General features: G+C 38.8%; 1 protein-coding gene across 7 annotated transcripts in view; it reads right to left on the minus strand.

Moving 5' to 3' along the window:
* Positions 1-23,198, minus strand: part of strn3 (striatin, calmodulin binding protein 3) — a 199,608-nt gene that overhangs the window by 69,870 nt on the left and 106,540 nt on the right. For 6 of the 7 annotated variants that reach the window (XM_069916709.1, XM_069916708.1, XM_069916707.1 and 3 more), the window contains one exon: positions 14,358-14,498. The exons of the other annotated variant lie outside the window; for it this stretch is intronic. In XM_069916709.1, the coding sequence (XP_069772810.1) occupies positions 14,358-14,498 (141 nt within the window). The remainder of the gene's footprint in view (positions 1-14,357; positions 14,499-23,198) is intronic. 7 annotated transcript variants of the gene reach the window in all.

A 23,198-nucleotide genomic window follows, 5' to 3' on the forward strand; every position in this document is an offset into this window, starting at 1 on the left:
GGTCCAAATCTACACCAATTGCAACAGCCTTTCTCAACCTAACCTATCCAAGCCCATCATGATATTATACACCTCTTTCAAAGCTCTTCTCAAGTTTCTTTGTTCTAAGGAAGACAACTCATCTTTTCCAGTTTTAAAGCGATTGAATTTCATTGTCTTTGAAGCATTTCTGAATCCTCACTGAAAATTTGCAGAAAATATTTTCCTATTCACATGAGCAAACCTTATCAAAACAATATACCTTTAACTACAACTTCAAGGCTACATATTGTAAGTAGAAACCAGACTAGAAAATTTAAACATTTTGTGTTATCTCCATATATTTTACATAATAGCTAACCAAAAAGGTTTAAACTAATAAAAAGTATTACTTTATACTGTTAATAATAGCAAGTGTGTGAGGTTAATATTATATGCATGGATAGAGAGAATATAAATACCAAGATGTACTTAATGTTCATTAACTTCTGACCTCCACTACAAGTATCATGGTAGCACATTGGACAAAACCTACTTGTTAAATTCAAATTATGGGTGGGTTTGGGGGACAATTCCAAAAAATTATCTAACAAGATTTATTTACTTTTCCCTGAAGTTTGAGTTTCTTCATTCTCAACCTTTGTTTTGTCTATGGTCCCTTAGAACTCTGCTCTAAGTTTCTGGACCCCTTTTCCTGTGACTTTTACTCTGAGCATAACAACTGTGGCTTGTGATTCCAAAACAAATGTCCAAATAGGAAATCATTCTTATTGAATGTGCAGGAAATTTTTAAAAAAACATGGACATGCATATTCCAAAAAAATGTAATAAAGATTCTTAGAGGGCAATAGCTTGTACACAATGAGTATTTAGAGAACCTTAAGCATAAACTCGAGGATGTGAACTTTTAAAAAAATAACTCTTTAAAAATGAAAATTTTAGTAATATCCTTATGCTTGATGTTCCTATGCAAGTTTTTTGATGTCAGGCTCTAAATAGCAGAAGGTCACCCCTTGTTGTGATATCAAATCTGTTCCTGGATTTTGTCGAGGAAATTACCTTGATTAATTCACATTCAACAAAGTATGTTGAGGGAAAGGCAATGAAAAATATTTCAGCTTTCTCTCATAGTTTTGAAAATCTTTTCACAGATCACTCTTAACCCCAAAAATCATTTTTTTTAATTGATTTGTGATGTGTAATTATTTCGCTCTGAAGATCAATCAACAACAACTGAATTTCTGTGTCAACATCAGCCGGTTATTCCTCCAATGGATCTAATATGCAATACACATATTCAGGTTTAACAGGCATTTAAATATTTCCTGCAGGTCTATGTATATTTACTTTAGGTGATTCACATAAACTATCACGTCGTTGTCCTTCAGTGCCTCAGATTTAAAAATTTCTGACGTCTGACATTGGTCCAATAGACTGAGCTTTTTAAGGAAAGAAACAATGGCTTCCTTACTATTAGTGAGGTTATTATGTTTCCCCTGTAGGGTCTTGTTCAGTAAAATGAGTTTGTAAAAAATATCTACCAGATAAAATATGTCCACCTTTGCACCAACACATTTTTCTACATGCTGGCTATTAGAAAGAAAGGAAACAATCGTGTCCCAAAGTGGAACAAAACGATGAAGACAATTTCCTTTTGTCAGCCAGTTCACTTTGGTATGCCGCAGCAATGTCTGGAAATGCTTGTAATTTTCTTCACTCAGCTGCTGGAATTCCCCTTGAAGGGGAATGTGATTTTATAAATTTACAGGCTTTATGACAATTGAAAGCAAAGCAAGTTTTTTGCCACTAAATGCTCCCTATGAGTGATGCAATGAATAGCAAAGACTGAAGGTATAACAGTTTTCAGGACCATCTGTATCATCCAATCATTGAAGTGGCACCATCGGTTGCCCAGGCAACTATGTACTTGAATATAATATTGTTCTCATTCAGGTCATTCTAACTTCTTTACAGGCAGTCTCTTAGTATCTGTTTTAATCCTTCTGGCAAACAAGGTCTCTTCCATTGGCTCATTTCCATGCCAGATTTTGGCATGAACCATGAGAAGAGCTTTGCTCTCTTGTGAAGAGAATTTCTTGGACTGTAATGATATAATTGTCTTTCAATCAATCAGAATTTATTGTCATGAACAAATCATGAATTCAGTGTTTTGCAGCATCACAGTGCAAACATTCATTTTATAACCATCTTACCAACATTACTATAAATTTAAAAAAATAGTAGTGCACAAAAAGCAAGTCAGTGCCTTTAGTTCATTGATTATTCAGGAATCTGATGGCAGCGGGGAAAAAGCTGTCCTTATGCCACTGAGTGCTCGCCTTTAGGCTTCTGTATCTTTTCCCCCGATGACAGCAGAGTGAAGAGCTCATGGCCTGGGTGGTGCAGGCCATTGAGGATAAGACACCGCCTCATATAGATGTCCTCGACGGAGTGAAGTCTGGTGCCTGTGATGTCGCAGGCCAAGTTAACAACCCTCAGGAGTTTATTCTTGTCCTGAGAGTCAGTGCCTCCATACTAAGCAGAGATGCAACCAGTCAGAATGCTCTCCACAGTACACCTGTAGAAGTTTTCGAGAGTCTTCAGTGACATATTAAATCTCCTCAGACATCTCACAAAGTATAGCCGCTGATGAGCCTTCTTTGCAACTGTATCAACGTGGAGGCTCCAGGACAGATCCTCAGAGACGGAGACACCAAAGAATTTGAAGTTTTTGACCCTCAATGAGGACTGGGTCAAGTTCCCCTGATTTCCTTCTCGTCCACAATCATCTTCTTGGTTATGCTAACGTTGAGTGCAAGGTTGTTGTCATTGCACCATTCAACAAGCTGATCTCTCTCCCTCCTGTACGCTTCCTCATTGCTGTTTGTGATTCTTCTGACAACTGTGCTGTCATAGGCAAACTTATAAATAGCACTGGAATTGTGCCTGGCCACACAGTCATGGGTGTATATTGGGCAGACCAGTGGGCTAAGCACGCATCCTTGGGGTGCACTATGTTGATAATCAGTAAGGAGGAAACGTTGTTTCCAATTCGTACTGACTGTGGTCTTTGGATGAGAAAGTCAAGGATCCAGTTGCAGACGGGGGTAAAGTGGCCTAGAGTTTTCAGCTTCTTAACCGGCACTGAAGGAATAATGGTATTGAAGGCCGAGCAGCTGTATGTATGAATTGCTGTTTGAGATGATCCAGAGCTCAGCGGAGAGCCGGCTATGTTGGATTTACTGTGGAGTGATTGTGGCGATGGGTGAATTGCAGTGGATCCAGATCTTTGCTTAGGTACTTGTTAATTCTGGCCATGACCAGCCTCTCAAAACATTTCATCACAGTAGAAGTGAGAAGCTAGTAGAAATCATTGAGGCAGCTCACACTACTCTTCTTGGATGACTTATGCCATTTTGAAGTAGGTGGGAACCTCTGACTGCAGCAATGAGAGGTTGAAAATGTCCATGAACACTCCAGCTAGTTGGTTGGTGCAGATTTTAAGTACCCTGCCAAGTACGTCAGGGTCTGATGCCTTGCGAGGGTTCACTCTCTTGAATGATGTTCTGATATCACCCTCAGAGACAGATATCACAGGGTCCTCAGCCTTTTCAGGGATTCCAGTAGGCACTATTTGGTTCTTCTACTCAAAGCGGGCATAGGTGTTCAGCCCATCAGGTAATGAAGCATCACAGCCATCCATCGTGTTCGCCCTCGTTTTGAAGGCTGCAATGGATCAGTGAATCATATTTCAGATTTATTTTCAGAGTATGTACATGATATCACATACAACCCTGAAATTCTTTTTTTCTGTAGGCAAGGGAGAATTCCCACTTACTAGTAGTACAAAAAAAATTGTACAGAGTGTACACATGTAAATAGATAAAGAATGTAAACAAGCTAACTGCAATAAAAAGAGGAAAAAAATCAATACAAAGGTAAGAATCTTTAAATGAGTCTCTGATTGAGTTTATTGTTAAGAAGTCTGATGGTGGAGGGGTAGAACTTGTGCGAGTCTTGTGGCACCTACACCCTTCCCTGATGGTAGCAGCGAGAACAGAGCATATGCTGATGCTGTGGATTCTTGTTGATTGCTACTACTCTCCGACAGTAGCATTCCCTGTAGATATTCTCAATGGTAGGGAGGGGTTTGCCTGTGATGTCCTAGGCTGTGTCCACTACCTTTGGCATGGTTTTACACTCAGGGGTGTTTGTGTCCCCATATCATACTGTGATGCATCTGGTCAGTACATTTCCACCTGACATCTGTAGAAATTTGCAAGGGTTCCCAATGTCATACAAAACTTCCTCTAACTCCTGAGGAAGCAGAGTTGCTGACATGTTTCTTCATGATTCCAAAAGTGTGTTGGGTCCAGGAAAGATCTACTAAGATAGAGACTCCCAAGAACTTACTTTGCTCACCCTCTCCACCTATGATCCCCCAAAAATCACTGGATAGTACACTTCTAGTTTTCCCTTCCTGAAATCAACAATCAGCTTCTTGTTGTTGGTGTTTCAGCCATGTTTTCAATCTCCCTCCTGTATGCTGACTCATTGTCGCTTTTTATAGAAACCACTACTGTGGTATCATTAACAAATTTGTAGATGCTGCACCATTTCATCAGATGCAAGGATCGACAATGAGATAGACAACAGACTCGCCAAGGCAAATAGCGCCTTTGGAAGACTACACAAAAGAGTCTGGAAAAACAACCAACTGAAAAACCTCACAAAGATAAGCGTATACAGAGCCGTTGTCATACCCACACTCCTGTTCGGCTCCGAATCATGGGTCCTCTACCGGCACCACCTACGGCTCCTAGAACGCTTCCACCAGCGTTGTCTCCGCTCCATCCTCAACATCCATTGGAGCGCTCACACCCCTAACGTCGAGGTACTCGAGATGGCAGAGGTCGACAGCATCGAGTCCACGCTGCTGAAGATCCAGCTGCGCTGGATGGGTCACGTCTCCAGAATGGAGGACCATCGCCTTCCCAAGATCGTATTATATGGCGAGCTCTCCACTGGCCACCGTGACAGAGGTGCACCAAAGAAAAGGTACAAGGACTGCCTAAAGAAATCTCTTGGTGCCTGCCACATTGACCACCGCCAGTGGGCTGATAACGCCTCAAACCGTGCATCTTGGCGCCTCACAGTTTGGCGGGCAGCAGCCTCCTTTGAAGAAGACCGCAGAGCCCACCTCACTGACAAAAGGCAAAGGAGGAAAAACCCAACACCCAACCCCAACCAACCAATTTTCCCTTGCAACCGCTGCAATCGTGTCTGCCTGTCCCGCATCGGACTGGTCAGCCACAAACGAGCCTGCAGCTGACGTGGACTTTTTACCCCCTCCATAAATCTTCGTCCGCAAAGCCAAGCCAAAGAAAGAAAGATGGTGTTGTTGTACTGAGCCACACAGTCAAAGTGTAAAATGAATAGAGCAGAGTGATAAGAACACAGTCCTGTGGTGCTCCAGTACTGAGAGATTGTGGAGATGTTCTTACCAATCCTCACTGATTGTGGTCTGAAGGGGAGGATATCAATGATCCAAATACATAGTGGGGAGTTGAGTCCCAGGTCTTGGAATTTCCTGATCAGTTTTGAGGGGATGATGGTGTTAAATGTCAAACTGTGGTCAATAAAGAGCATCCTGCTGTATGCAACTTTGCTGTCCAGATGTTCAAGAGCTTTTTGTAGAGCCAGTGAGATGGCATCCGCCATTGCTAGGTGAATTGGAACAGATCCATGTTGCTGCTCAGACAGGAGCTGATATGCTTCCATACCAGACTTTCAGAACACTTCATCACTACTGATGAAGTCAAGTGGTGCTGGTCATTTAGGCAGGTCACCATATTCTTCTTGGGTACCAGTATGATTGATGTCTGTTTGATACAAGTTGGTAACACGCCCTACTAAAATGAGATGTTGAGGATATTCCTGAGTACGCTGGTAAATTGGTCAGCACAGATTTTTAATATTTGGCCGGGTGCTCGGCCTACACCAGATACTTTCCTTGGATTCACTCTCCTGAAGACAGTTCTCACGTCAATCTTAGATAGGGACATGAGAGGATCATCAGGGAACATGGTGGTGCACAGTGGAAATTTTTTTGTTCTTGTGGTTGAATCGAGCGTAAAAATCATTGCGTTCATTTGGGAATGAAGCTTTGCTGTTTCTACTGCACTGAATTTGGATTTGTAGCAGGTTATGACATTTAAGCTTTGCTACAGCTGTTGGGTATCCTTCTTGTTTTATATTTTCATCCAGAAAAAATACTTTGCCCAGGTGATGGCTTTCCACAGGTCATACCTGCCCCTTCTGTAGTGATCTAGATCTTTGGACCTAAATGCCTGCAATCTGGCTCTCAGTAGGTTCTGGACTTCATTGTTTATCTAATGCTTCTGGTTGGGGGAAAACCCCTGAATGACTTGGTGGGAATACATCGTCCACAGCTGTTTTGAGGTCAGTGACAGCCCTGGGGCTGTTCAGTCGAATCCTTGAACATTGCCCAATTCACTAACTTGAAAAAGTCTTGTAATCATTCTTTGGTCTCCTGCAACCACCTTCTAGCTGTCCTGATCTCAGGAGCCTCTCTTTTTAGGTATGTCTGTATGAAGACAAAAGGAGCACAGCCAGATGATCAGACTTTCCAAAATGTGGACTTGGGAAAGAACGGTAGACCTTACTTATCTTTGTGTAGCAGTGATCGAGTATGCTGGGACCTCTGGTACAGCAGGTTACCTATTGGTGGAAGTTGGGCAGGGATTTTCTTGACACAGACCTGGTTAGTCTCTGACTAAGATTTGTAGTGTGTCAGGTGTGCTGTGTCTCTTGTTTATTGACCATATCATGCAGATCCGCAAGTGCCTGCTTGTAATAAGCATTGGGAGGAACATAAGCTCTGGTGAGAATCATTGTTAAGAACTCTCTGGATCGATAGAAGGGTTGCATTTCATTGTGATTTTCTCTAAGGCAGTAGAGCAAGAGATCAACATAGCCCAAATGTCCAGACCCTATGTCTGTGCACCAGGCAGTATTAATGACAAAACACACACAGACCCCTCTCTCTTTGCCAGAATCCAAGTTCTGATCCGGTCTCTGAATGGTGAAATCCTCTAGTTGGATAGCCAGCACACAACTGAGATTTTTCTCACCTGTCTCTGATAAGGCGGCCCTGCCCTCAGGTTGTCAATTTTATTCTCTAGTGATTGGACATTTGCCAGTTTTATGTACTGTAGATCCAGCTGCGCTGGGTGGGTCACGTCTCCAGAATGGAGGACCATCGCCTTCCCAAGATCGTGTTATATGGCGAGCTCTCCACTGGCCACCGTGACAGAGGTGCACCAAAGAAAAGGTACAAGGACTGCCTAAAGAAATCTCTTGGTGCCTGCCACATTGACCACCGCCAGTGGGCTGATATCGCCTCAAACCGTGCATCTTGGCGCCTCACAGTTCGGCGGGCAGCAACCTCCTTTGAAGAAGACCGCAGAGCCCACCTCACTGACAAAAGGCAAAGGAGGAAAAACCCAACACCCAACCCCAACCAACCAATTTTCCCCTGCAACCGCTGCAACCGTTGCAACCGTGTCTGCCTGTCCCGCATCGGACTTGTCAGCCACAAACGAGCCTGCAGCTGACGTGGACATTTACCCCCTCCATAAATCTTCGTCCGCGAAGCCAAGCCAAAGAAAAGAAAAGAGGAGGTTACAGTCCTGTGCTTCAATTTGGTTTGGATCCAGGCCCTCACGCCACATTTTCAAGCTTTGACCTTGGTGGTGGTCTGGCCTTTTCAGGCCTCTGCATTCCATCCAGCCTGTTCAACTCAAGAGATTTATAGATCATTAATGTGATTCAGCAGTTCGTTGTTGATATGACTGCATGCTACTGATATCAGTGAGAGGAGCTAAGAAAGTGAGTATTTAACAGTAAATTTAACAGTAAAGGTAGACAGGTGTTCTGCTTCCCACAGAAAGTCACCGTGGGTCATCCATGCCATACTGATCTGATGGAAACACCCCTTGCCATTTCATCCATTCTTCTAGAACCAGTGAAATTACTCGAAGGAATTGCCTGAATGGTTTCTTTGGCATTCAAGATCATGCCGTCAGATATTATTATGGGCACTGAGGCAAAATGAGTGATTCAGTGATGTTATGTACATTTCACCTTTAGCAATCAATTCACTTATCTTGTACGATGCAAGAAGACCCTTTTCTAATTTCTGTGACATTATCAATTATCATTTGTATGAGTATTGGCTTTTTCTCGAAATTATCTCGAAGGGTTTTGAAGAAATCCAAGGGTTTGTCTTTCTTCTCTTTATGTACATTTTCTGAATGTTGTTTCAGTTTGCTCGGCCTCATGCTTTCATTTGAAAATGCATTAAAATAAATCAAATGAACAGAGAAGGCTTTTGCAGAGATGCAATGAAACCATAACATTTATGTGATTAATGTACACATTCCTGATTTTATTCAAGGTTATTTGTATGCATTTTGGTCTGACATGTAGAAATGACATCACTTTTTGTACCTAATCCTCTCATTTCAGGGCTCCATAATACTTGGGCCATAGCAATGGGATGTATAATCATGTTTAACACATTGTTGCATATCCCTTGCATGCAGTGATTGCTTGAAGTTTGTGATTAATAGACATCATCAGGTGCTGAGTATCTTCTCTGGTGATGCTCTGCCAGGCCTCTATTGCAGCCATCTTCAGCTCCTACTTGTTTTGGGGGCTTGTCTCCTTAAGTTTTCTCTACAGCTCATGAAAGTCATGCTCAATTGGATCCAGATCAGGTAACTGACTTGGCCATTCAAGAATTTTCCAGTTTTTAGGCTTGAAAAACTCTTGTTGCTTTAGCAGTACATTTGGGATAAAGTGCTGGCCAATGAGTTTTGAGGCAATTTGATCAATCTTGAACAGATAAGATGTTTCTATACCTCAGAATTAATTTTACTATTGCCAAAATCAGAAACACAATCAATGAAGATAAGTGAGCCAGTACCTGTGGCAGCCGAAGATGCTTAGGCCATAAAATCCCCACCAGATTTCACAGATGAGGCGGATATTGGGCAGTTCCTTTACTCCTCCACACTTTGCTCTTGCCATCATTCTGATGCAGGTTAATCTTGGTCTTATTTGTCCACAAGATCTTTTTCAAGAATTATGCAGACTCTTTTAAATACTTCATGGCAAACTGTAATCTGGCATCCTGCTTCTGTGGCTAGCTCATGGTTTGCATCTTGCTGTGTAGCCTCTGTATTTCTGTTCACGAAATCTTCTGTGGTAGTAGTCATTGACACATTCACGCCTGCCTCCTGAACAGTGTTACTGATCTGTTGAACAAGCATTTGGGATTTTTTTCTTCATTATGATGAGAATTCTTGTCATCAAGCAGTGGAGGTGTTCCTTGGCCTCCCAGACCCTTTGTGATTACTGAGTTCACCAGTACACTCTTTCTTCTTAATGATGTTCAAAACTGTTGATTTTGTTAATCCTAAGGTTTGGACAATGTCTCTTACTGTTTTATTCTTGGTTTTCAGCCTCATAATGGCTTCTTTGTCTTTCATTGGCACAACTCTGATCCTCTTGTTGAAAAATGACAACTACTGACTCCAAATGTGGTCAAAGCTTAGAAGCAAGCCCAGTTCTCTCTACCTGCACCAATGAAGGAATTAAACACACCTGAGAACTCACAAACACCTGTGAAGCCAAATGTCCCAAACATTACAGTGTCCTAAAATGTAGGGACTATGTCAAAAGTGCTGTAATTTCTACATGGTCAAACCAAAATGTATACAAGTAACCTTGAATAAAATCTGGACTGTACACTTCAACCGAATGTGAATTATTTGATTACAAATTTAAAACTGTGGCGCACAGGGGCAAATAAAGGAAAAAAGAATATTTTTCCCAAACATTATGGAGGGGACTGTAATTTCACAGATAATTAAATATCTCCTCAGCCTCTTCTATTTCAAATAAAACAACACTAACCTATTTTATCATTCTATGCAGCAAAAATACATTTTTCAACATTTCAAAATATTTCTGCTCTCTTTCTCCAATGTAATCAATCCTCCCATTACATGGTGAGGAGAATGCTAACCAGTAATTTATACAGATATCAGCCAAATCCTTTGCTCTTGCATCTTGTCGCAGCAAATAAAGGTACTTAAATGAGTAAGTTGAATTGTTTAATATATTACATGTATATAATATTGGCTTGAGTTCACACATACAGCACATGCCAGAAAAGTTGATAATAAAATTCAACAAATGCATCCTCAGTTCTATGCCAATTTCGGTTTCTATCAAACGGGAACAAGAATAGAAATCTTGGGTGAAAAAAAAATTCCCTTTTAAAAAACACAAATGGCTCTACAAATCAAAATTTCCAATAAATGTCAGATGATAGGAGGGGCTAAGTTTCCATTTTTATCTCTCCTTTTTTACTGGGAATAATGACCATGCATTTCAATACAAAATGCATTAGCTTCATGGTTTTCAATTACCTTCAATTTACTGGAGTTTCAGTTAATCTTCTAGAACCTACATAAACAAGTACATAAACAAGTTTATAAACAAGATTACTATATTCAATGAATGCGAGGTGCTTTGTTGTTATGCTTCCTGTGCAACACACTTGAATGACTAGATGAGAAGTCTTAATCCAAAATGATGCAAGGTGTATTGAAGGGAGCAACCAATTATGCACACCCAGTTTCTGAAATGCAGCCAAGATTTATTACAACCACAAGGACCACTTGGGTCAGATTCTTGGTATTTTGCTAAAAATCAAGAAAATGAAAAGTGAAAAAGAAAATTTTAAATGAAAAGAGTGGAAAAATTTTAAAATTAAAATTAAATGAGGCTAGTGTTAATCGATTTTCCAGAAATCTAAACATGATCATATTACTTAACATGAGAATTTGCATGTATTGGTAACATTTTCAAAAATATTTAAATTATAAATATGTAACTGAATTTCAAGTTGAATAAAGTACTGACAGAGAGACACAAACAAACACAGACTGACAAATGAACAAAAGACCTTGCTTTTGACGCTCGGAATAGTCTAGCCATTTTGAATATCACCCTTTAAATTTCAAAATGACTGTAATGTGGATCACAAACTTCAAGTTACTCAAACATGCAGCATTGACAGGGAGATCCTAATTTATGGAAGAATCTGGTTTCTGATTTGTCTACATAGCAATAATAACCAAGTTTTGAAGCAAGGGCATTAACTGTTTTGAGATGTGATATCCAATGTAAAAGTGGCACTTCTTATTTCAAGTATTTTATTTTTATTGATTTCCATGCAAGTCCGTTTTATATTATGATATTTACATCAAATGCTAGAGTTACAATTTTCACAGCATCAGTAAACTTTATTCAAATACACCACAAATTGAAATTCTGTTTACAATGGAATCTGCTTTCCTCCATTCAGCTTACTAAACCTTAGGCTGTGACGCTTGAGAATTGTCCTATGAAACATTTACTTGGTTCTCTTAAAGTTTTGTAATGAAATTTCTTGAAATAACAGAATTATCTTAACATGCACATAAATGAGTTATAAACAGTGTTTCTAGAAATGCAAGCAGCAAAGCATATGGAGGAAATCTAAATAAAAAGACATCTCTGGAAAATTAATATTGTAATTTCTTTGCCAAAAGAACAATACTCCTAAAAATTAAAAGTCTCGTAAGACCAGATTTGCACATTCTGAATAATATATGTAAGCATATTTAAATACCAATTCAGATGTTCAAAAGTCCTGGAATATTTGTCCATGGATTAATAATTTTCTGTCTATAATTATAATTTATTGAAGATGCATTGTTACTCCAAAAGATAAGCAATGAAGCAACATTAAGATTTCTGCAGTAAAAAAAATTGAAAACATTTTATCAATCTATTTAAAACAAGTCATGACAACACAACTCTTGTATTAAGAGTTGAAAATTAATAACTTGTGTCCTCCTACAGAATTATCTTCAATTAATTTAAGGAATACAAGCTTTCTTTATCATTACACCTGTGAAAGTGATACTGAACCACTTTCTTGAACCACAACAGTCTTTTTTAAATGATGGACGCATCAAGAGGAAAACAGGGTGGATTATCCTTAAATACCTTTTGTCTGAAAAAGCTGCAGTCTTCAGATATGTCTTTTGCACTATCGTGCTGTACACCTTAATCTTTGGGGATGGGTATTTTCAAAGTGCAAGCTCCTGTCAACATTATTTAATTATCCACCACATTCATGACTGGATATGTCATATAAAATAACATCATTTGAACCAGATCCAATGCTTCCAGGAATATTTAGCCTCGATTACAACATGCTGTTTTTCATTGCTCAGCTTCAATATGGCACATGCAGCTCCTGACATGTCTCTTTCCATTTGGAAATGAAACAGGACAAATCCTTGATTACAGCTTGATGGCGATGATCAATGATAGAAAACACGAGCTATGAGCCACAGCATCCTTTTCAAATTGTGGCTGAATTCAATATTAATGCCTCAAAAGGTCTTGTTGACTTGAGCGTCTAGACATGTTCTGTATTATCCTATTTAGCATCAAGGTACTCCTGATTATTGGTTCTCTCCATGACATGATTTCCACAAGGTGCTATCAGCAATACTAATGGATTTATGACAGGCTGACTGGAAACATTTACAAAAGTGAATACAAGGTCAAATATGTTTTGGATGTGTGTTTTTGTTTGAAAATGACTGCTCTCTCAAATGAATCCAAAAGATTCCATAGTTTGCATGGGGTGGGGGAAAGAGGAGTTACTTTTGTACAGGTCTCTCCCAACAGAAGTTTTTAAAAAATCTTTTATTGTGCAAAAATTAATATAGCAGGTTGTAAAGTAAATGTTTGCTGCGAATGCCAAATTGCTGTAGATAGTAGTCAATCTCCTCCCATTAAGAAAGCAGTGCATCAAAAGCAAATGATGCTTGCTTTCATAAGCTTAATATACAAGCCAAAACTTGAAAATCAGTCATCCAATGGCACTGCTGTCTGACAGAGTGATACAGGTGCTTGGGAGTTAAATATTATTTTAAATACATGGCAGCTAATTTATTTCCAAAATTCCTTCTGATTAATCCAAACATAAAGGCTATTGAATGCTACTGGCTTTCTTACATCTATGTATGAAACACAACATCCAAATTCCTTCTTTACTGTGACAATTAAAAGCTTTGTTAAGTGACAAATTACATGAAATAAAACTCTTTGCTGTGAATATTCCATATTGGGATGGACTTCTATCATGATCAACACCCTCAAAAATCAACCAGTTGGTCCACAAACAAGCTGCTGGAGGAAATCAATGGGCTAGGCAGAACCTGCACCCAAAAAAACAAGCTGCTGGAGGAAATCAATGGGCTAGGCAGAACCTACAGCCAAAAAACAAGCTGCTGGAAGAAATCAGCCGGCCTGTCAGAATAACTGATTGTTCATTTTACTGCTACTTGGTCTGCTACTTTACAACTTCTTGGTCTGCCTACAAAACAATGATTTAAACTCATTGATAATTAAGTTGTACATTTGACTTCTTTTCCCAAGAAAAAAGAAAGTTAATTGTGATTTGACCTGGTGAAAAGACAAATTTCATTTTTTCCTCATTCAGATTATCTAAATCCACAAGAATCATTTGCTTTGATTAAAGGGACAGACAAGAGGCGAGAAAAGGCAACAATTCACCCCCATTTCACTTCCTTCCTTCATTTGAGGAGAGTGCAGTAGTTTACAAGTGACTACTATCTTTCAGCATTTTAATGAATTGACAATTCTTCATGTAAATTATTCATTAAAGGAGACACCAACACTCACTTTGGGTAGATTCCAACACAGTTTATCTGAAACAATGATTTAAGATGCAAAATTCATGTTATAAAACCCAAAATGTATAATCATATCAATTTATAAAGACTTTGAAAACATTGATCGACAAAATCTAACAAAAATCCAGACAACGGAAATTCCTTTCCAACAATGAAAGCTATTGCTTCAAAAATCTTATCAATGAGATCCTGCATCATAAAGGGAGACAAATTGATTCCACTCCAACTTTGAACAGTATGAAATGGATAAATTAGGTTTCTATTTCAAAAAATCTTAATGTTGCATTGTTGAAAGTTTGATGATTTAGCTGGAAACAGCAATGTCTGTCAATGCAATAAATAGTTTAATGGAACTAATGTGGATGATACATAATCTCACAAGAAAAAATATTTATTTCATATCAGATGAATGATGTTTCCAACACAAGTATGTTGGAATGAAAAGAAGATACCAACATAAAATACTGACAGCTGATCAGGGAGATACAGTAACAATTTTAATTATACCTTCTTCTGCTCTTGAGCTGTCATGATCAGCCAGTCTGGAAGGGATTGGCCTAGACTGAATCATGGTTCCAGATGGCATGTGAGGCAGCTCATCATCTCTAAGATCTGCAATCATATCCTGAAGTTTTGACCTGTTTACCCCTGTAAATGAAAGCCATCACAAATTGTTCAGTCACATATTTACATTATGTTTGGGAAAAAAAAGGTATTATGACTACATCTCTTTTTGTTCTGGGGGCTAAATTAAATATAGATTCACTCTAAAATTTGCAGAAGCTATCTAGTTTAAATAATGTTTCATACATGAATCTATACTCAGGCATCATAAAGCAATTGTCACAATAATCTGTACATCACATCACAGAAATTCAAAGTGCACAACTTACAATAAATTAAAAAACAAAAGCCATTGTGTTATTCTTCAGTTATATAAATAAGAATCCATTGATTATGTTTGGAAAAGAAGAAAAAAAAAACAAGGAACAATTCATTTGAACTGTGGAGAATGGAGAACAAAATAAAGATTCAAAGATGTAGACTTTACTCTAGGGGTGCAACCAACTCAGAGGACTTCAATTCTGGATCACAAGATTTGTGAAATTAACAGCTTCTATCATGATAATTTCTGAGTTATGTTCTGATTTGTTCAGACACACAACGAAGTATACCTTTGGTTTCAAATAACAGAAGCAATTGTTCATTCCTCCACTTCCTATGTCCAACCTAAATATTTAACCAAAGCAAACTTAAGATACCTTTCTTTTAAAGAAAGATCAGCTACGAGCAGTAAATTGTTTCTTAGATAACAATTACTCACCAGAGTAATTCCAATCCTCTGTGGCAAGTCTTCCATGTTGTTAGCTTTGTATCATACATGATAAAGAGGTTAATTGTAATGTTTTACAGTCTATTTATGGAATGAGCTGCCAGCATATGAATCTTCAAAAAATGCCCGAGAAATTTGTGCAAAGAACTTTGTGAATAAAATATATGGAAGCACTCTTTTTCAAATTCTTCCTGTGACCATCTGACATATCCAGTGGAGTTCTCACACCAACAGAGCACTGCCAGTTAAGGAATATGAAAATGATGATCCAAACATAGACGATAGGAGTTCAAGCATGAAAAACAGAGGAATGGACTTCTCTTTTAAAAATAGTCAGCAGGAAGTCCAAAGATAACAGAATAAATAATTATGCATAAATGCATAGCAAGCAACAGTTCATCCACATTCAGTATTGGTGCTTCTAGCCTCACCTTAGTGTGAAACAAATTGGCAGTTGATAAAGAAGTCATTGCCAGAAGTATCAAGAAACAAACACCCATGAACAGGGTTTATGGGAAGATATTCCAGAAAAGATGAACAAATGGCAATTTAATTGCACTGTCAGTTAAATTATAGCATTTGTGCCACCCTGTGGAGTTGTATCAAATGTTGAGCTGGAACACAGCTCTTAAAAAAATATAGCATCTCATACTAACAACTAAAACTTCTGAAAATTTCCTTTTTTTCTTTCAAAGAGGAACTCAAGCAGTCTTTAATTCCAGCACACTTTGCTTCCAAACAAAGTGCATATTGATTTTAGTAAAGGCACACAACCATAGAAACATGTTCTTCAGCCCACAGGGTCAATGCCATCAACTTGCAATTTAGACTAATCTGACAAGTGGCAAATTTCCAGTTCATATACCATAAGAAGCAATATTTCATTCTAAGAGGGAAACGCACTAGAACACTATCCATGTTTCTATCACCTAATGAATAGCATCACTGAGATTTGAGGCTTCACTGCTTTGCTCTGACACTAAAGGTACAGAAAGCTAAGCAAAGTGGCTTACAAAACAACACTTTTCACAGAATGATTGCAAGTGAATATAAAACTAATTGTTGCTAATGCTCTTCTAATTTAACCGACTACATCTTTCTTTAAGATAGAAATATTAGGAATTTTCCACATTCAACCAATAGGTTTGTTCCAATAAAGTGATCTCAGCTGGCCAGTAGTTAAAAGGTTCCTAATGCCATCCAAGTCAATAGGCTACTCAAATTCTCGGTGAGAAGAAAAGTGGAAAATTAGCTTATGCTCCAGCTCCAAATAATTATCCTGCAACTCCCCTTCCAATTTAAACAAGTGTGTGTCAGGTATAAACAGGATGCACATGTCTCTCTTGAATCGAACAGTCTATTGACATTCACTACAACTCACACAAAAGTAATGCTTATTTTAGCAACTGCCAGCATCCACGTAGATTTAAAACAAAACGTAATGTTCTCAAAAATTTCAAAACACAAGAATGTTGGTTTACATAGAGATGATATGCAATTCCAACATACAGCTTTGAAATTCACTTAGATGATCACAGCATAAAAATTGTTATAAAATCTGTTTCTTACACAGCAGTCATTATTCATCCCAGAAAAATTATTCAATTTTAAGATGAGTGAAGGTTTTTGGGGAGGGGATCTTTGGATAGCTATTTATTTTTAATTGTTAACTTTGATCATTATGTTGCTTTTCCAAACTATCATATGTAGTCTAATCTAAACACAGAGGTTAAACAGTTATGGCAAACTGGTAAGTGATACTGTCTTAAAAATAAATTGCTTCTAATTCAGCAATTTCAAATGTAGCAATCGGAGTATTCATTCGAAATTCAATGTATATTTTTGATGGATTAAAAAATATAAAAGTAGGCATTAGGCACCCACCAACCAGATGATATTAATGTTGACTTCTCAAAGACCAAAGTCAATTTTTTTCAAATTTTCACTTTATTGTTAGAGAACATAAAGTGACATCACATAACCCTGAAATTCTTTTTCCTGGGTGCCAGGCAGAATTTTCACTTGTCAGTTGTGCAAACTATACTTAAGAAAAATAAATTTTTACAAATGAAAAAAAAATGTAAACAAACTGACTGTGCAATTCAGAAAAAAAATTCTGCAATAAATTTGCAAAGTAAGAGGCCTTAAATAAATCTCTGAGTTTGTTGTTTAGGAGTCTGATGGTGGAAAGAGTAGCAACTGTTCCTAAATCTGGAGATATGAGTCTTCTATACCTCTTTCCTGATGGCAGCAGTTAAAACAGGGCACGTCCTGGGTGGTGTGGATGCTTGATAATTGGTGCTGCTCTCTGACGGCAACTTTCCATGTAGATTTTCTCGATGGCGGGGAGAGTTTTGCCTGTGATATACTGGGCTGTGACCACTACCTGTTTTTTTTAAAAATATTTTATTTTTGATTTTCAAAGACTCGGACAAATACAAATAAACAATTTTTTTCTCCAACAATCGTGTATGTGTCCACTACCTGTGCAGGACTTTCCACTCAGAGGTATTGGTGCCCCCATACTAGGCTGTGATGCAGCCAGTCAGCACACTTTCCATTACACATCTGTAGAAGTTTGTCAATATTTTTGATGTTATACTGAACCTCTACAAGTTCCTGAGGAAATGGAGGTGGTGAAATGCTTTATTTATGATAACATTGGTATGTGTGTCCAGGAAAGATCCTCCGAGATGATGACTCCCAGGAATTTACATTGCTTACTTTCTCCACCTCTGACTCTCCCCCCTCCCCTCCCCAATTGTTCACTGCATCATATACCTCTGCTTTTCTCTTAGGTGACATTGAGTGTATGATGTTTGTTAGTTAACCATTGTGCCAAATTTTCAATCTTCCTCTGGTATGCCGTCCATCACCTCTTTTCATATAGCTCACTTCCATGGTATCATCAGATTTGTAGATGGTGTTGGTGTCATACAAAGCCAGACCATCATAGGTGTAAACAGGGGGCTAAGAACACAGCTCCGTGGTGCTCCCGTGCTGATAGAGAATGTGGAAGAGATGTTCTTGCCAATCCGCACTGATTGGGGTCTGGAAATGAATAAGTCAGGATCCAATTACATTATGGGGCTTTGAGGCCCAGGTCTTGGTGTTTGCTCATTAGTTTTGAGGGGATGATGGTGTTGAATTCTGAACAGTTGTCAATAAAATGCATCATGATGCATACATGTTGGCTGTCCAGGTATTCCAGAGTTTTGTGAAGAGCCAGTGAGATGCCATCTGCCATAGATTTGTTGCTGCATTAGGTAAATTACAATGGGATCGATATCATCGGTGAAACCGAAGCTGAAATGCTTCAACATCAGCCACTTCATCACTGTGAATGTGACAGTCCCTAGTCAGCAGTAATTTTGGCTGTTTACCACACTCTTCTTGAGCCTATGTGAAACAGGTGGGTACCACATCACGTCAAAGTGAAATATTGAAAATATCTGTGAAAACGTTGGCTAGTTGGTCAGCACAGGTTTCAGTACTTGGCCTGGTTACAGGCTTTCCTTGGATTCACTCTCTTGAAGGAAGCCTGCATTTCATCTTTGGATACTGATGGTAGAGGATCATTAGGGGACGTGGAGGTGTGCAGTGATCTTCCTTGTTCTGATGATTACATTGAGTTCATCTGGGAGTTAAGCTTTGCTGCCTCCTATTACACCTGATTTGGCTTTGAAGCAAGTTCTGTCATGTTGGGTATCCTTCAAGTTTTCTATTCTCGTCCAGAATTTCCACTTTGCCCATTTTGGCCATCGGGAGTACCTGCTCCAGTTTCCTTGAGGCACCACCCCCCCCTGTAGTCCAGTTGGCCTGAACTACCCCCCCTGTCCTTTCTTCCTGCCTTTTTAATCACATGCTTTCTACTATATGTTCATATCTTGATGAAGGGCTCAAAAACATTGGTTTTATATATTTGCCTCCGATGGATGCTGTGGGTCCTGCTTTCTCCAGCCCTTTTGTGTTTAACTGCAATCATGTCTACAGCCTTTTTTGTTTCACTAATACAATCATTATCAGAGGTCATCACCCACAGATGCTGAAGAGGGCAGGAATGCCAGTCTTCAAGCACAATCTGGTAACACACTGCAGTGTAGGGTCTCTTCAGAGCTAGATCCACAAATGATGCTTGTGAATGATGAACTTATTACATATGTACTGATTCCTTCTAAAGGATTATAAATGCACCCCCAGAATTTTAAATATGTAATAAATGAACAAAAAACAAAGGAATAAGCAAAAATTGCAACTTGTTACAATAAAAGGTGGCCCAGTAATCAGTATGGCCTTGAAAATGTCTTAACTTGAAATCATAATAGTACAAAAGATTTAGTTTCAATAGCCACCACTTCAAATCATTTATATCTGATAGGTTTGATCAAAGACAAATGTCATACTATTACAAAAGAACTGTAATTGAGGGCCAACGCATGACAAATTCTTAAAAAAAAAAGGATTTTTGTGTTAATGCCTCAAAGATAGTGTAATGAATCTTAACTTGAGAACTATATATTGCACTATTGGATCAGTACAGTATATTTGTATCAGGTCAAAACTATACATTAGGGGTAAAAACTAAAATTGTTACTTTTATAAATACTTCATAACATGTTCGTCAGGTTTGAAAGATTTAACCTCAATTGAAAAGTGAGGAAAAGCAAATGTCACACCTTAATGCACACAATCATGGTTCATATAAAAGTCTAACATAACCAGAAAACACCATTTAAATTACATAAGATGAAAAACTTCACTTGTCCATCCAAACGACTTGTATACTTTGAATTCATTCCCCATGCAGCCAAGCACTTCCCTCTTCTCAACACATACAATTAACTCTTCTCACTCACTGTTTAGTAAAGCTTTCCCCATGGTTTCCAGGACATGATGTTGCTGCTGCCAAAGAAATCTTGAGCACAGCACAAATTCACAAAATTTTCAACCAAGTCTGCTAAAATCTACATCAATATTCAAGTTAAAATAACCCATTAAAATTATATATTGCATGTTTGTCTGATTTTGCATTTGAACATTTTATGATTTAGCAATTATTAGAAGTCAACATAGAACTTTCAGCATTTTCTTCATCTACTTTTATTTAAAGCTCTATCCATTATATCTCTGCATCCATTAAACAAATTTAATTCTTAACCATTATGTCTATTTATGCCAATATACCATTTTCTCCATTAATACTGAATTGAGTTTCTAACTTCTTTGTTGCTATGCATCAATAAGAATTACAGCATCATATCTTCCTGACTGAATTTCTTAAGATTAGTTTTGGATATTCTCTGCTAATTCAAAATTCTTTCCTATTAAATTTCAATGTACAGCACTTGTAAATATTACAATCATCAAAAAAATACTTCTCAAAATTCATTTCCAGGATGGGGAGAGAATTGACAAGGCCAGCCCTTATTGCTCATCGCAGCCTATTATTGGATTGGGAGTTTGAAGAATTAATCTCTACAGTTTCGTCAAGTTTTACTATTTTTGGTACACAGACAGCCAATCTGTTTGCTCATAGTTTTACTATTATCTGATTCCACCTGCATTGAATTCGCCCATCGTTATTGAATGAAGATCTACCGGGACCAATGCCTGAAGAGGGCGCACAAAATCAGTGAACCGGTGCGGACTCGAAAGGCCAACATGGCTTGTTTCCGCTCCGTAAATGGTTATATGGTAATGAGGAATAGTAATTTTTTTTCCAAGAAAGTGCATAACTTTGAAAAGAACCATTATATAATGGCATTCCATAACTCTGGTGCCCTTTTCCTTCTTGTTGGTAAAAACTGTAGATATAGAAGGTGGTAAAGAGGTTTTGACTAACAACTCCATTACATTTCAAAGTCAGTCCACACTGCAGCCAGAGTTCCTGTAGTGGAGACGATGAATGTTGTGAATAGTGGATTGAGTGCCAAACAGGTGGGATGCTTTGCCTTGGATGTTCCTGAAGCTGTACTTTTTCTGACAAGTAGAGAATATTCCATCATACTCATCTAGTGCCTTGTAGACAGTGGAATGGATTGTAAAATCAGGGAAGTCACTCACTGCCATGTATCCAACCCTATTTAATTTTGTTGCCACAATACTTTGATCAGTATAAAATTTTTGGTCAATGTTGACAACCAGAATGACTTGCTAGAGATGGATCCTTTGCCTTGCATTTCAATATGGCAAATTTTACTTGCCACTTACCATGCCACACTTGTATTTTGTTGAAGTCCTGATGGATGCAATCATACATTGCTTCATTCTCTGAGAAGTTTCTCAGTTATATATTCCACAATCAACAAACATGCCCACTTTTAACCTAATGATGGAAGGTTATTAATGAACCAACTAAAAGTTGTTTTAAATAACTGTAATGCCTGCAGTGATAACCTGGGACTGTGAAGAGTGATTGTGAACAACCACATGATGTTACTCTGTGTGAAACATATTTCCAATCATCAAGGAGCTTTCATTTTGTGTATGCACTCACACAGTTAAGACTCGGATTTGTGATGCTTTCTCATCCTTTACTTCTATTAGACTAACATGGCTACTGCAACACAGGGTTTATATATATATATATAGAAGGGTGACATCATGATGTGGGCGTCATGGTGTCCAGACTTACACCCAACACTTCCGTCCCCTCCCCCCACCCCGTGCAGTAAATGCTGACTGGGCCCTTTCAAACTAATAAGATTACGGCGAGCCCAGGACTACAAGTGAGAATTAGAGTACATCTCATAAATAATTATAACTATAAAAGGGAAAATATTTAATAATAATCAGGGTACGTAGTCCTTAAAGTGTTCAGGTGGTCTTCTTTCTCTTTTGGACCACCTTGCATGGTTTGCTGCGCCAGTCCTTGCTCAGGACTCGTAGATAGTCAGGTCAGCGGTCAAGTCAGCAGCGACTGCCAGTCTTCACTGCCCTCCTGGCTGAATCTCAGTTACTGGACTCCTCGGCTTCGCAATCATCTCTGTCCCTCCCCACCTGGCCTGAGGGGTGGGATGGTCAGGGCAGGCCACGGCAGGTCTGGTTCCACCTCCTCCAGTTCATGAGGCAGTTCATGTACCTTAGTGTCAGTCAATGTTTGTAATTAATCTATGTGTGGCTTCCACAATATGTCCCCCACTAGAAGAGAGTATGAGCAGAGGCTCAATTTTTGTAAGGTTATCCCTACCACCCATGGGTCTTTATATTGTCTATAATCTTGTAACAAAAATCTCTTGCCCACTTCCAACATTCTAGGTGACGCTTGTTGCGATGCTGCCTTTTGCAATCGGAGACCCAGACCTGGATGAACTGTGGACAGCCTGGTCCGCAGGTTGCGGCCAAACATTAGTTCTGATAGGGTGCGTTTTGTTGCAGAATGTGGCGTGTTTCTGTACCCCAATAGGAAATCTGCGATTTTGTGTATCCAGGAGGCATTTAGAAGATTCATAGTTTTCATTGATTTTTTTTGAATTTTTTTTTCAGCTGTGAAACTACTGGCCATTTGGAGTGTGCATCCACATCTATTAGGAAAGTCTCACCCATGAATGGTCCAGTGAAGTCTACATGAATCCGATGCCAGGGTTTGGATGACCATTTCCATCGATTAGCTTCGGATTATGGCATTTTTAGCTGCATTGACTTTGCATTCACTTACTGTTGTTTCAATGTCTCTGTCCATGGAGGACCAGAAACATGCATCCGGGCCAGTGCTTTCATTCGTACTATTATTCCCTGATGGTTGTGGTGCAGTTCTGTTAACATGGTAGTTTGCCATTTGGGTGGAATAATTGTACGGGTGCCCCATCCTTCTTCGACTGATAGTTCATGGTGGCATGTATGGTAAGGTTTTAGATCTTCTGGAATGAATTCAGATTCGGGCCACCCATTAAGGGTGAAGTATGGGATCTTGCTTAATGTTGCCTCTTTTCGGGTTTCCTTTACGATCATATGGGCAGTAATGGGCAGTTGTTGAAGTTGTTTTTGGTTGATGGCCTCTGCTGTCCATTTAATAA

This window comes from Narcine bancroftii, chromosome 2 (assembly GCF_036971445.1).
Source record: "Narcine bancroftii isolate sNarBan1 chromosome 2, sNarBan1.hap1, whole genome shotgun sequence".
Classification (NCBI taxonomy): Eukaryota; Metazoa; Chordata; class Chondrichthyes; order Torpediniformes; family Narcinidae; genus Narcine; species Narcine bancroftii.